Source organism: Notolepis coatsorum, assembly GCF_963971535.1.
Source record: "Notolepis coatsorum genome assembly, chromosome: 2".
NCBI lineage: Eukaryota > Metazoa > Chordata > Actinopteri > Aulopiformes > Paralepididae > Notolepis > Notolepis coatsorum.
This window is the reverse complement of record NC_140166.1, coordinates 44,716,089-44,729,446: the sequence shown is the minus strand read 5'-3', so window position 1 is coordinate 44,729,446 and position 13,358 is coordinate 44,716,089. Positions and strand designations below refer to the sequence as shown.

The following is a 13,358-nucleotide window of genomic DNA, read 5'->3' as shown; positions in this document are numbered from 1 at the left end:
AAGGGCTCGTGGAGATCGTTGCATTGTATGTATTTGATCATACAATGCATAGTTTATTTTCTCAAGGAGGTGACCCTTGGCTTTGTGTTCTAAAAATACAGTTATTTTAGAGGCAACCGGTTTCCATACCTACAGTAGGCATTTAATCCCAGTCCTTCACTGTGATAACTTTTATTCAGCAAGTATTATTCTAATGGAAGCTGAAAAAGGTGGGGGGAGATCTCTGTATAAGGAGTAGGTGGGGAAATGATCTTTTCTTGTAGTGCCAATGCTGGAGTAATTGTTACTCCATCCTCTCTCTTTATAAAGGACGGAGACGTTATAGGTATCAACACTCTGAAAGTGACCGCTGGGATCTCCTTCGCCATCCCCGCCGACAAGATACGCCAGTTCCTTGCCGAGTCATACGAGCGACAACTCAAGGGTTTGTAGAACTGCGTCTTTCAACATTGTCAATATTACACTTACAGTACGCTTTCAGTGCCACGAGGTGGCGCCAGAGTTAGCGCTTGAATGCCACCATCGGCGCCAATGTTATCGTTAATATCGCCTAATCTATGTTTTAAATTATGGCTATGTGTCTAATCTGCCCGTCGCTTATCAGAGAATCATTTTCCAGTCAGTGCTGTCAAGGCAGATTGGTTTTTTATCGCTTCATTTCCGTTTGAGAGCATTTTGAAAAGCACCCGTTTGAGGTAAAAAAACAGTCCATTCTGGGCCATTCTATGATAATCGTCTTTTACTGGAATATTCCAGAACGTTGATATTTGTCTGCCTATTTATGAATCGTTTTCAAATAAACGCTAGATGATCAATATTATACGTACACGCACGCCCATTCGAGCCGCGCACGGATAATCGCTGTGTTCATTCTATTCTATTCTATTCAACCGTGTGGTTCATTTGGTCACAGGTCACAGATTTGGTCCCGGACGAAAAGTGAACCTCGTGATTAATATCATGGTCTTCTGTTATTATTGCCATCAGGGAAGAGACTGCCAAAGAAGAGATACATGGGTGTCCGGATGCTGCAACTTACCCCTGCGTGAGTAAACATTTAATTTCATTTTAATTTTATTTATTTATTCATACATGGAATTGTTACAGTCCAACAGTGTCTTCAGTACATTATAGTTCACTTAATATGATCCACAAAATTCCATGGCCGAAAGGAACAGGAAGAAGAAAACCCTTATTGTACCTGCCCCTACAAACAGTACACTGGATAGACTGTTCATAGTGCAATGTTTACCAAACCAAACAACAAAATGTACATACTTATTTTGCAGAAATAAAAACATCAACACAATAAAATTAACATAAATAAATACATTTTGTGTATCCATCAGTTGAATTGCATTTTACTGAGGTTCATTCATTTATACACACACTTTTATCTATATATTTATAGTACACCGTTCTATTATATCATGTATTATTCTATATTATACTTCTATATAGTATACTATTATACTATATAATTGTATTCTTTTTATTTTATTATACTATAACTAAATCTCTCGGGGCCACCTAACTAGACATCTGTTTGTTTGTTTTTGCTGGACCCAAAAGGCCAGACCAATGACTGACTGACTGACTGACTGGATGAATGAATGAATGAATGAATGAATGGTGGAGTGACTGACTGGAGGATGAATGAATGGTGGAGTGACTGACTGAGTGAGTGAGTAGAGTAGGGCAGGCGGGGACCCCCTCCAATGTACAGTTTACCCCCCCCCCCTCTTTTTGTACTCACAAACAGTACTGTATTTGTAGATCTGGTATGTCATAAATGTCTGGATGTAACAGTACTGTCTATCTGTATGTCATGTATGTCATATGTTATGATGAATTGAAAATGGGGGACCCTGATTAAACAAGACGAAAGGCTTTCTCTGGTCTGCATCCCCTTAACAATTGTGTGTATTGAGCTGTACTGTATTGTACCCATTCTGCAATGTGTTAATACAATTAATATAATACAAAAACTTGCTCTGTTCCCAGTTTGATCCAGGACCTCAGGGCTCGTGAGAGGGATTTTCCTGATGTGACTGCCGGCGCCTACGTGTTTGAAGTGATACCTGGAGCTCCTGCCGCCAGGTAAAGCCGTCAAGTCCTCTCCTGTGCGCTGGCAAAGATTTGCTCACACTTAGGTTTGGATCAACGTCGCTGTCGTTGCTTAACCCTTTCACTACCAAAAGGGTTAACCCTTTCACTGCCACACTACAGACGGTTAACCCTTTCACTACCACACTACAGAAGGATAACCCTTTCACTACCACACTACAGACGGTTAACCTTTCACTGCCACCCTACAGAAGGTTAACCTTTCACTACCACACTACAGACGGTTAACCTTTCACTACCACACTACCAAAAGGGTTAACCCTTTCACTGCCACACTACAAACAGTTAACCCTTTCACTACCACACTACAGAAGGATAACCCTTTCACTGCCACACTACAGACAGTTAACCATTTCACTACCACACTACAGACGGTTAACCGTTCACTACCACCCTACAGAAGGTTAACCCTTTCACTACCACACTACAGACGGTTAACCTTTCACTACCACACTACCAAACGGGTTAACCCTTTCACTGCCACACTACAGACGGTTAACCCTTTCACTACCACACTACAGAAGGATAACCCTTTCACTACCACACTACAGACGGTTAACCTTTCACTACCACCCTACAGAAGGTTAACCCTTTCACTACCACACTACAGACGGTTAACCTTTCACAACCACACTACAGACGGTTAACCCTTTCACTACCACACTACAGAAGGTTAACCATTTCACTACCACACTACAGAAGGTTAACCCTTTCACTACCACACTACAGACGATTAACCTTTCACTACCACACTACACAAGGATAACCCTTTCACTACCACACTACAGAAGGATAACCCTTTCACTACCACACTACTGCCGGTTAACCCTTTCACTACCACACTATTGATTGATTGATTGAAAAGTTTATTAACAGATTGCAGAATGGGTACAGTACAGTACAGCTCAATACATACAATTGTTAAGGGGATGCAGACCAGAGAAAGACTTTTGTCTTGTTTACATCAGGGTCCCCCATTTTCAATTCATCATAACCACAGAAGGTTAACTTTCCACTACCACACTACAGAAGGTTAACCCTTTCACTACCACACTACAGAAGGATAACCCTTTCACTACCACACTACAGAAGGTTAACCTTTCATACCACACTACAGAAGGTTAACCCTTTCACTACCACACTACAGAAGGATAACCCTTTCACTACCACACTACATAAGGTTAACCTTTCACTACCACACTACAGAAGGATAACCCTTTCACTACCACACTACAGACGGTTAACCTTTCACTACCACACTACAGAAGGATAACCCTTTCACTACCACACTACAGACGGTTAACCCTTTCACTACCACACTACAGACGGTTAACCCTTTCACTACCACACTACAGACGGTTAACCTTTCACTACCACACTACAGAAGGATAACCCCTTCACTACCACACTACAGAAGGTTAACCTTTCACTACCACACTACAGACTGTTAACCCTTTCACTACCAGACTACAGACGGTTAACCTTTCACTACCAGACTACAGACGGTTAACCTTTCACTACCACACTACAGACGGTTAACCGTCTGTTTGTGTGGTAGTAAAAGGGTTAAAAAGAAGTGATGTATCACACATTTCTTGACAGTAATTCATTATTTGTACTCATTACTCCCATGGGAAAGTAATAAGGTATGCTGCTCGTTACACTGATTCTGCGTTACACTCTAAAACATTGACGCATTCTGGCACAATTGACCTATGTCAAGCCCCGCCCTCTTTTCTTGATCCTCCAATCACAACTGTTGCTTCCCTTAAGTATAGGCTCATTATGCCAGTAAAGTGGGAAATGTCACAATAGTAAAACCATAACATTACAGAGGGTATGATGATGAATATAAAGTATTGAAACTGGAACAGTGCCCTACTGTGGTAGATGAGGAAAGGGGTGTGGTTACAGTGATGTTTACTTTGTAGCCCCCCCCCCCCCTCCCCCAACACTGATTAGGATCAAAGCATGTAAAAAAATGCCAAAATCTTTTTATTTTGAAAACAACACAAATTATCAACTCAGAACTAGCGAGTAAAATAATGACGTTAGATTGTGAAATATGCTGCCACTTGATTTAAAGCCAGCTGCAGTAGGCTAGACCTGCAGCCATCGATGCGAGTGTCTTTTTGCCATGCCAGCTGTATTAGCGGTGCGGTGAAGTGAGGGTTTGGTGGCCTCTTGCGGGTCCCAAGGCTGCTGATTGAACCGTGGTCTGGCCTCCAGCTTTCCACAGGCAGCACTGTGATCGCTTTCTCTCCATAGAGACGGGACCGTTTCTTTGAATGGCTCTTGAGAATCAGTGTTGCTAATGGCAGACTGCCGCCGCCACCACAGTGGAGCTTGAAGTAGCCAGGTGTAGAACAGTGGGTGTTTCTTGAATCCTATCAAATCCCCGTTATACAAGCCTTCCAAATCAGAACTATTCCTGTTCTATCCCTAAATAAATCAGGACCATTTCTAAATAAATCAGGACCATTTCTAAATAAAATCAGGACCATCTCTAAATAAATCAGGACCAGCTCTAAATCAGGACCATCTCTAAATAAATCAGGACCATCTCTAAATAAAATCAGGACCATCTCTAAATAAAATCAGGACCATCTCTAAATAAATCAGGACCATCTCTAAATAAATCAGGACCATTTCTAAATAAATCAGGACCATTTCTAAATAAATCAGGACCATTTCTAAATAAAATCAGGACCATCTCTAAATAAATCAGGACCAGCTCTAAATCAGGACCATCTCTAAATAAATCAGGACCATCTCTAAATCAGGACCATCTCTAAATAAAATCAGGACCATCTCTAAATAAAATCAGGACCATCTCTAAATAAATCAGGACCATCTCTAAATAAATCAGGACTGTTACAAAGGGTCAGATTAAACCGAATATATGTATTTATTGAACTAGATAGGACTCGTGCACATCTGGTTGGACCCCGACTGGAGGTGCAGGTCAGCGCAAGAGAGATAAATAAACTAAAAGGAGAAAACCTTCAAAGGAAAGAAGGGACCGCACACTCCACAGGACTCGTTTTTGCTTATTTATTGTTTGCACAACGCGTTTCGCTGTCGCTTCCTAGCACCTGAGGAAGCGACAGCGAAACGCGTTGTGCAAACAATAAATAAGCAAAAACGAGTCCTGTGGAGTGTGCGTCCCTTCTTTCCTTTGAAGGTTTTCTCCTTTTAGTATATGTATTTATTGATTGATATATATTGCATAATATTTGTATATCGTTTGATATCCCTTGTATATTCCTTGTACATATACACGGAATATCCCTTTAGCCTACTATAGCCCATAATATTTCATTCTCCTATTGGATGGCGTGCCACCAGCGCCAGTGCCGTGCCCCTAGAGCCGACTTGAAAGCTACCGACAGGACTTGTCTCAACATGCCCGCTTCTGCCCAGGGCTACGAGACAGTGAGCAGGCTGGCACTTGATTATTCCCCGTACATATAAATATGGCGTAGGTGAATACTGAGTTAGTTCCCCTTTTCAGTTCGAGTTGGAGTTCAGTCTTGTTCAGTTACCCAAGTGACGTCTCACCCACTATGCAACGTGCGGCAGAGTAGGGCTCGTATTGCCCGAAATAGAGTCGCGTTTATCCTAATACGTTTGTTCAACGTATCGTTCGCTATTTACTAGTAAGCCTTCATTACGAGTCAAAGACCACGTGAAGTGAGTAATTGTGCGTCTACATAGAGCACTTATAGCCGCGTGCAAATAGGATAGTAGTAACGTCAAGTTCAACTGTGAACCCACGCGCACCGGAGGATACCGACCCCGGCGCCAGCAGAGCCTTTTCCGGCTGGATTATTGCTTTGACTGTGGCTGCTGGAGCAGAGAACCGTCTACCCCGCTGCTGTGTGGGATCTACCGTGAGGACATCACTCGAGCCCGTCTCAAGGAGAGACTCCACGGCTTCATCTGTGCGGCGCGCACACTGGGACCAGCTGCCTTTTCATCCGCTGCTGCAGGGAGTAATATACCGTCTCCAGGTGCCTTGTTGAAGTCCCTGTGGAACCCATTGACTTTGCATAGAGCATCGCCTCCCCCTGCTGGCTTACAACCGGTAGTACCCCCCTTTCTAGCTATCTCCCCAGAGTACCAGAGATATAATTCCTAATATCCATATTGACTTGCCTACGCACATTCTTTGCCTTATAAGCGCATCCAAAGTGACCAAAGTAATGTAATATAATATTCTTGCTGTAATAAATATTCTAAACGAGTATTTGTGTGGAAACCGTATCATTGTGGAGGAGTTCTCATCTGATATACTTGTGTACGGTATGGCCAGTAATGTACATAAGACGGTAGTGGTTTAATGATACCATACTTGATTAATACAGTCAGGGAATTGTACCCCTCAGTTACAATTGGTCCTTCGAGCCGGATAATAATTAGCGTAATATTAATATAATATTAATATTGACATGGCCGATGACGAACACTCCACAAACGGTTCTCCTAAGCTAGATCGCCCGCAGCGCAGACGGCAGCCACCTCCCTATCTAGAGGCATACGCTGTCAGTCCAATACCTAGCTTTAAAGGGAAATTAAATACGGATAAAATAACTAAAGCGGATAGTAAAATTATGTCCGACCCTATCAACCAGGCTACCCCGCCAACAGAGGCCCTAGTGGGTTCTAATGTAACTGACCAAGCTCACGGTGGGGACCAGGAGGGAACTGACACGACTTTATCCCCAGACAACATCGACGAGGTAGTCCCCGGAGAGCTCCAGGATAAAGAAAGCCCTCCCGGGATGGAACCCGACCCACCACAAGAAGAGACGCGCACCCAGGAGATGGATCTCCTCGGTACGCAACAGGAGAACGGATCCCCAACAAGTACTGCCGGGAGCCGATCGCCCCGAACGGCGTCTTCCCCCAGCGAGGCGGACAAGATGCTGGCGCAAGCACTCATCGCCACCCTGGCAGCCTCCACCGAACGCGATCGACTTCAAGCGCAACAGACGCGCGAGCGCGAACATTTTGCAGGCGAGCGAGAGCGCTTCCAGGCGCAACAAAGGAGTGAAGACGACCGCATAAGACTGGAGACCAGACGCCTCCAGACAGAAGAGAACATTGAGAGAAGCCGCGCCGATGCACAGCACGCCGCCGCCAATGCACAGCGCGACGTCGCAAATGCCCAGCGCGACGCCGCCAACGCACAGCGCGACGCCGCCCAGGCCAGCGCCAATGCGCAGCGCGACGCTGCCAATGCCCAGCGCGAAGCAGCGCGCGACGCAGCCCATGCCCAGCGCGAGGCAGAGCGCGACCGGCTGCAGGCGGAGCTGATGGACAAACTGGTTGCCATGGCGACACCCCCTCACTCCGCACGGAGCTCTCAGAGATCGTCAAGACATGGGTCTAGGACACATTCCCCTACCCGACGAAGCGACCCGGGACCCCGCCAACAGGAGGATCCTGTCCACGTCTCCGAACCCCCTCCCCGGCCGGTCCATACGAGACCCAGCAACCGGGAAGAACCGGACCACGCCGAGAGACTGAACAGAAGACTCCAGGTCCTAGCAGAGGGAGAGGAGGAAGAAGAGGAGGAATGTCAAGCCGACCAGCAGCAACGTACTCTGGCCCAGGAGGCCCAGTACAGCCCCGACCAGCAGCAACGTACTCTGGACCAGGAGGTCCAGTACAGCCCAGAAGTCAGCCCCGAGGCCCTGCGCTACAAACACCCGACTCAACTCACGGGTGAGTTTGACGCACCGCCAGCCCCGAGGGACAGCACCTGGGTACCCGACCTTCGGTACCCACCAAGTACCAGCCCAAGACGACACGCACGGGGAGACTCGCCTAGGAGGCCTCTTCCCCAACGCTCACCGATGTGCCAGTCATCCATGGCATCGTACCTTGGCACACCGACGTTTCCAGACTTCACCCATGAGAACCGAGCACAGTACACGGAGCTACGGATGTGCTTAGAGACAATGATGGTTGATGTAGCTGATGAACGCCACAAGTATGCTACCCTATTGAAGCACCTCAAGGTGCCCCGAGCGCACAATATAGCGCTGGCCTATGCCAACTCTACTACCCCATACACAGCGGCTCTAGCAGCACTTGACCAACGTTATGGACGCGTATGAGACTATGTGATACAGGAGATAAGAGACATTGACCGTCTCCCCCCAGCCAGAGATAACAGAGCATTAGATGACCTGTCTATCAAGGTACAGTCCCTGGTAGGGATGCTGGGGTCCCAAAAGGAAAAGGGTATCTACGAACTGTACGCTAACTCCAACGTAGAGAGGATATTAGAGAAGCTCCCTCCCGCCCGACAAGAGCGCTTCAGGCGGCAGAGAGACTACCGCGACCCCAACGGTCCAGAGGCATCCCTCCTAGACCTATCTGAGTTCCTCGCCAGGGAGGTCAGTAGCCTACGACTCGACACGTTCGTATGGAGTGGACCAAGCCCAAGACTCGGACCTCGGGGACAAACGGATAACCGCCGGTTGGTGACCGTTATGCACGAAGCCGAATCAGTACCGCAGCACAAGAACCACCACACCCCCTCGACGAAAGAGGACCAGTGGAAGATTGAGTGCCAGTACTGTGAGGGAGAACATCGGCTGTACCAATGCGACACTTTCGGTAAGCTGACCACGGACGAGGTGAGTCAGTGGACCAAGGACCACCGCCGCTGCTTCCGCTGCGCGCGCAGCCACCTAGCAGCTGAGTGCCGCCTGAAAAAGAAGTGCAGCAGGTGCGGTGGCACCCACTTGGAGGTCCTGCATGACATCAACAGGCGTCAGCCAGGACAACAGAGTGGGCCCGTCGCGGTAATGTACCATGCCGAGGCGGTGGCACCAGCACCAAAGTTCCACCAGACCGCTCCCTGGTGTCCCGACTGCTACGGCAGACACTGGGAGCCACGGTGCGACTCGCACCATATAGATTCTACGTCACCACACACAGGAGTGCTCCACATTGACCAGCATAGCGGGACCCCCCCGAGTGCTCCTCAAAGTGGTCAGAGTGCTCCTGAGCTACGAGGACAAGGTCCTGGACACTTACGCCGTCCTGGACGATGGGTCTGAAAAGACTCTCCTCCTCGCTTCCGCAGCAGCCCAGTTGGGCCTGCGAGGTGTCAAAGATACAATGACCATACGCACCATCAGAAGGGACCAGAAGACCATAAAGGGTGAAAAGGTCTCCTTCAAGATAGCAGCGGTGGACCAGCCCGAGAAGCAGTATAGTATAACTAACGTCTTCACCAGCCACGACATAGGCCTGTCTCAGTACACCTACCCCATCCCACAGCTGATGGCTAAGTATGTGCACCTACGTCAACTACCTATACCGCTTATCGACGGTGCCACACCGACCCTGCTCATCGGCTCCGACCACGCGGACCTCATTCTCCCAATTGAGGCGGCCCACGTCGGACCCAAAGGATGCCCAGTCGCGGTTCAGACCCGACTGGGATGGACGCTCCAGGGCCCCCTCTACGGACTTGACAGTCAACCCACGTCTACACGCTGCCTACACACAGAGGCGAGCGACACCGGCCTCTCCCCCGTACAGCAGAGGCTATTGACATTAAGCGAGAGGCCCGTGGGAGAACCGTGGGTACCAGAGGGAGTTCGGAACTCCACCCCCCTCAGCTGCGCTCCAGACGTAGCTGACCTCGAACCCAGCACCCCAAGCGACTCCTTGACGGGGCGGCCGGGACCGGCCCCTCCTCAGATGGGGTACAGAGCAAACAAGAGAAACAGACGGAGGAGGAGAAAGCACAGCCAAGCACAGATCAAAGCAGTCTCAGGCCCGCTCCCTCCTAAGCCCCCCTTCATCCCGTCCAGTCGTCATGACCATAGACCAGTCGCTACCCCGAGCTGCGTGGCCGGCCGGCCGCGTAAGCAAAGTGACCACTGGTGCCGACGGAAAGGTCAGAGTGGCAGAAGTGCTCGGCCAAGGGCGGACCTACAACCGACCCGTGGCGAGGCTGATAGAGTCGCCAAGGCTCCCCGACTCGCTAAATGACGACCATGACCCCTGACTTTGTGAACTGCCTACCCTCACAACGGACATTGAGTAGTGGACAGTGCGGTTAATCTGTCTCTGCTTAGCTAATTAGGTGGGACTAATTAGGGGGCGGCTGTTACAAAGGGTCAGATTAAACCGAATATATGTATTTATTGATTGATATATATTGCATAATATTTGTATATCGTTTGATATCCCTTGTATATTCCTTGTACATATACACGGAATATCCCTTTAGCCTACTATAGCCCATAATATTTCATTCTCCTATTGGATGGCGTGCCACCAGCGCCAGTGCCGTGCCCCTAGAGCCGACTTGAAAGCTACCGACAGGACTTGTCTCAACATGCCCGCTTCTGCCCAGGGCTACGAGACAGTGAGCAGGCTGGCACTTGATTATTCCCCGTACATATAAATATGGCGTAGGTGAATACTGAGTTAGTTCCCCTTTTCAGTTCGAGTTGGAGTTCAGTCTTGTTCAGTTACCCAAGTGACGTCTCACCCACTATGCAACGTGCGGCAGAGTAGGGCTCGTATTGCCCGAAATAGAGTCGCGTTTATCCTAATACGTTTGTTCAACGTATCGTTCGCTATTTACTAGTAAGCCTTCATTACGAGTCAAAGACCACGTGAAGTGAGTAATTGTGCGTCTACATAGAGCACTTATAGCCGCGTGCAAATAGGATAGTAGTAACGTCAAGTTCAACTGTGAACCCACGCGCACCGGAGGATACCGACCCCGGTGCCAGCAGAGCCTTTTCCGGCTGCATTATTGCTTTGACTGTGGCTGCTGGAGCAGAGAACCGTCTACCCCGCTGCTGTGTGGGATCTACCGTGAGGACATCACTCGAGCCCGTCTCAAGGAGAGACTCCACGGCTTCATCTGTGCGGCGCGCACACTGGGACCAGCTGCCTTTTCATCCGCTGCTGCAGGGAGTAATATACCGTCTCCAGGTGCCTTGTTGAAGTCCCTGTGGAACCCATTGACTTTGCATAGAGCATCGCCTCCCCCTGCTGGCTTACAACCGGTAGTACCCCCCTTTCTAGCTATCTCCCCAGAGTACCAGAGATATAATTCCTAATATCCATATTGACTTGCCTACGCACATTCTTTGCCTTATAAGCGCATCCAAAGTGACCAAAGTAATGTAATATAATATTCTTGCTGTAATAAATATTCTAACGAGTATTTGTGTGGAAACCGTATCATTGTGGAGGAGTTCTCATCTGATATACTTGTGTACGGTATGGCCAGTAATGTACATAAGACGGTAGTGGTTTAATGATACCATACTTGATTAATACAGTCAGGGAATTGTACCCCTCAGTTACAAGGACCATTTCTAAATAAATCAGGACAATTTCTAAATAAATCAGGACCATCTCTAAATAAAATCAGGACCATCTCTAAATAAATCAGGACCATCTCTAAATAAATCAGGACCATTTCTAAATAAAATCAGGACTATCTCTAAATCAGGACTATCTCAAATCCCGGACCTTCCCTGGAGTTGGGTTCTGGTCTCTTGCGTGTGCTTTGGTGGATTTTGGTTGGTTTTCGTCGTTGGGCTCCCTCGATTCGCTGGCTGTTTTTGGGGTTCCTTGCCTGGGGTGCTCGCTGTCGACACCCCTGTGTTCCGGGGTGTCCGTGTCGTCTCCGACTGTCCCGGTCCTACGCGTTTTCTCATTTGGCCGCTGTTGTGTCTGTCTGCTTGAGTGTTTGGAGTCGTGGCTCCTTTGGCGTGGCTGCGGCCTGCGGATCCTGGGGAGTGTGGCCTGTCATTCCTCTGTGGAGTTTGGGGGTGGGATTCACTGGTGTTCCTCGTGGAGATGGTGCGGCACGCAGGGGTGGCGTTCCCGTCGCCGTGCATGGCGGTGTGAGTGGCGCGTGGGCTGTTTGTGTTTTCCTTCGGTCATGACGTGCTTTATCGGGGGGGGGGGGTGTCTTGGATGGGGATCTGGTAGGGATTGATGTGTGAGGTGTTTGGGGGACTGGCTGTTCCGGGGGGGTTCACATGCCTTCGAGCGACATTGTAGTTATTTTATGCCTATTCTTAAGTCTGCACGTTTACATTGCACTACTTTTATTGTGTTTTAAACCTATTCTTATGTCTGCAATTTATGCATTGTTTTTTATTCTGTCAATTGTGTGCTGATTTTATGGCTATGTTCATATTATACCAATTGCTGTGGGGCACTAAGGACTGCGGTCAATGTGTGAAAAAAGTACTATATAGATAGTTATTAAAATGTCTGTAAAGTCTTGATGACCTTGAAAATGAGGGTGACCTCAATTGTCTTTGAGAATAAATAAAGGTTTGAATGAAAATCAGGACTATCCCTATATAAGTAATTCAGGACCATCTCTAAAGTAAATCAAGACCATCTCCTAAATAAATCAGGACTATCTCTAAATCCCTGAGTAATCCCGATTTGTCATCTTTTATCCAGCTACAGCCCAGTATAATCCCCTGGCTGAAGCCACCAAAACCCATGCCTTCCCACTTTCTGGTTCCTTCCTCCTCAAGAAACAAGGGAGAACCTGTCTAAAAGGTCACAATCCGTAGGGGATGAAATCACCTGTATAATAGGCAGGCAGGGTTTGTTTTTTCTGTTTAACAAGCTTTAAATGTGGTGCATCATTATTGGATTTTCTTTTCTACAGCGCTGGCATGATCGACCATGACGTGATAATTGCCATCAATGGGCAGCCAATCACGACTACGGAAGCCGTGATCAAAGCTGTCAAAACCGGCGCTGCTCTCTCCGTGGTGGTGCGACGCGCTAATGAAGACGTCACACTAACCATCAGTCCTGAAGAAATTAACTTATAGTCATATAGAACTGACTTTATGACTTTATATACATATAGAAATGTACAATGTCAGCTTCGGGAGCCAAAAACAATGGGGTTTAAGTGCGGTTTATTTAGGTGATATTTATGTTGTTCACACCTAACAGTATATGGAATATTTTGGTGCTCCATGACGTGTTTTAACATGGATTTCTCAGTACACAGAACATTCCTCAATATACATAATATATACATGGGTAGTCTGTCTGACAGACATTATTGTAATGGCAAAGGTTTTTTGAATATGTACAGAAATGTAATACAATTTAACGATTTTATGCCTATTCTTAAGTCTGCACGTTTACATTGCACTACTTTTATTGTATTTTAAACCTATTCAAGTAACCTATACGAA

General features: G+C 47.4%; 1 protein-coding gene across 1 annotated transcript in view; it reads left to right on the top strand.

The window, feature by feature from the left end:
* Window positions 1–12,983, top strand: part of htra4 (HtrA serine peptidase 4) — a gene marked incomplete at both ends in the record, with an annotated part of 111,736 nt that extends 98,753 nt beyond the window's left edge. Inside the window, 4 exons of the mRNA XM_084308130.1 lie at window positions 310–424; window positions 988–1,045; window positions 2,005–2,100; window positions 12,815–12,983. Of these exons, the coding sequence (XP_084164256.1) occupies window positions 310–424; window positions 988–1,045; window positions 2,005–2,100; window positions 12,815–12,983 (438 nt within the window). The remainder of the gene's footprint in view (window positions 1–309; window positions 425–987; window positions 1,046–2,004; window positions 2,101–12,814) is intronic.
* Window positions 12,984–13,358: the final 375 nt, after the last annotated feature.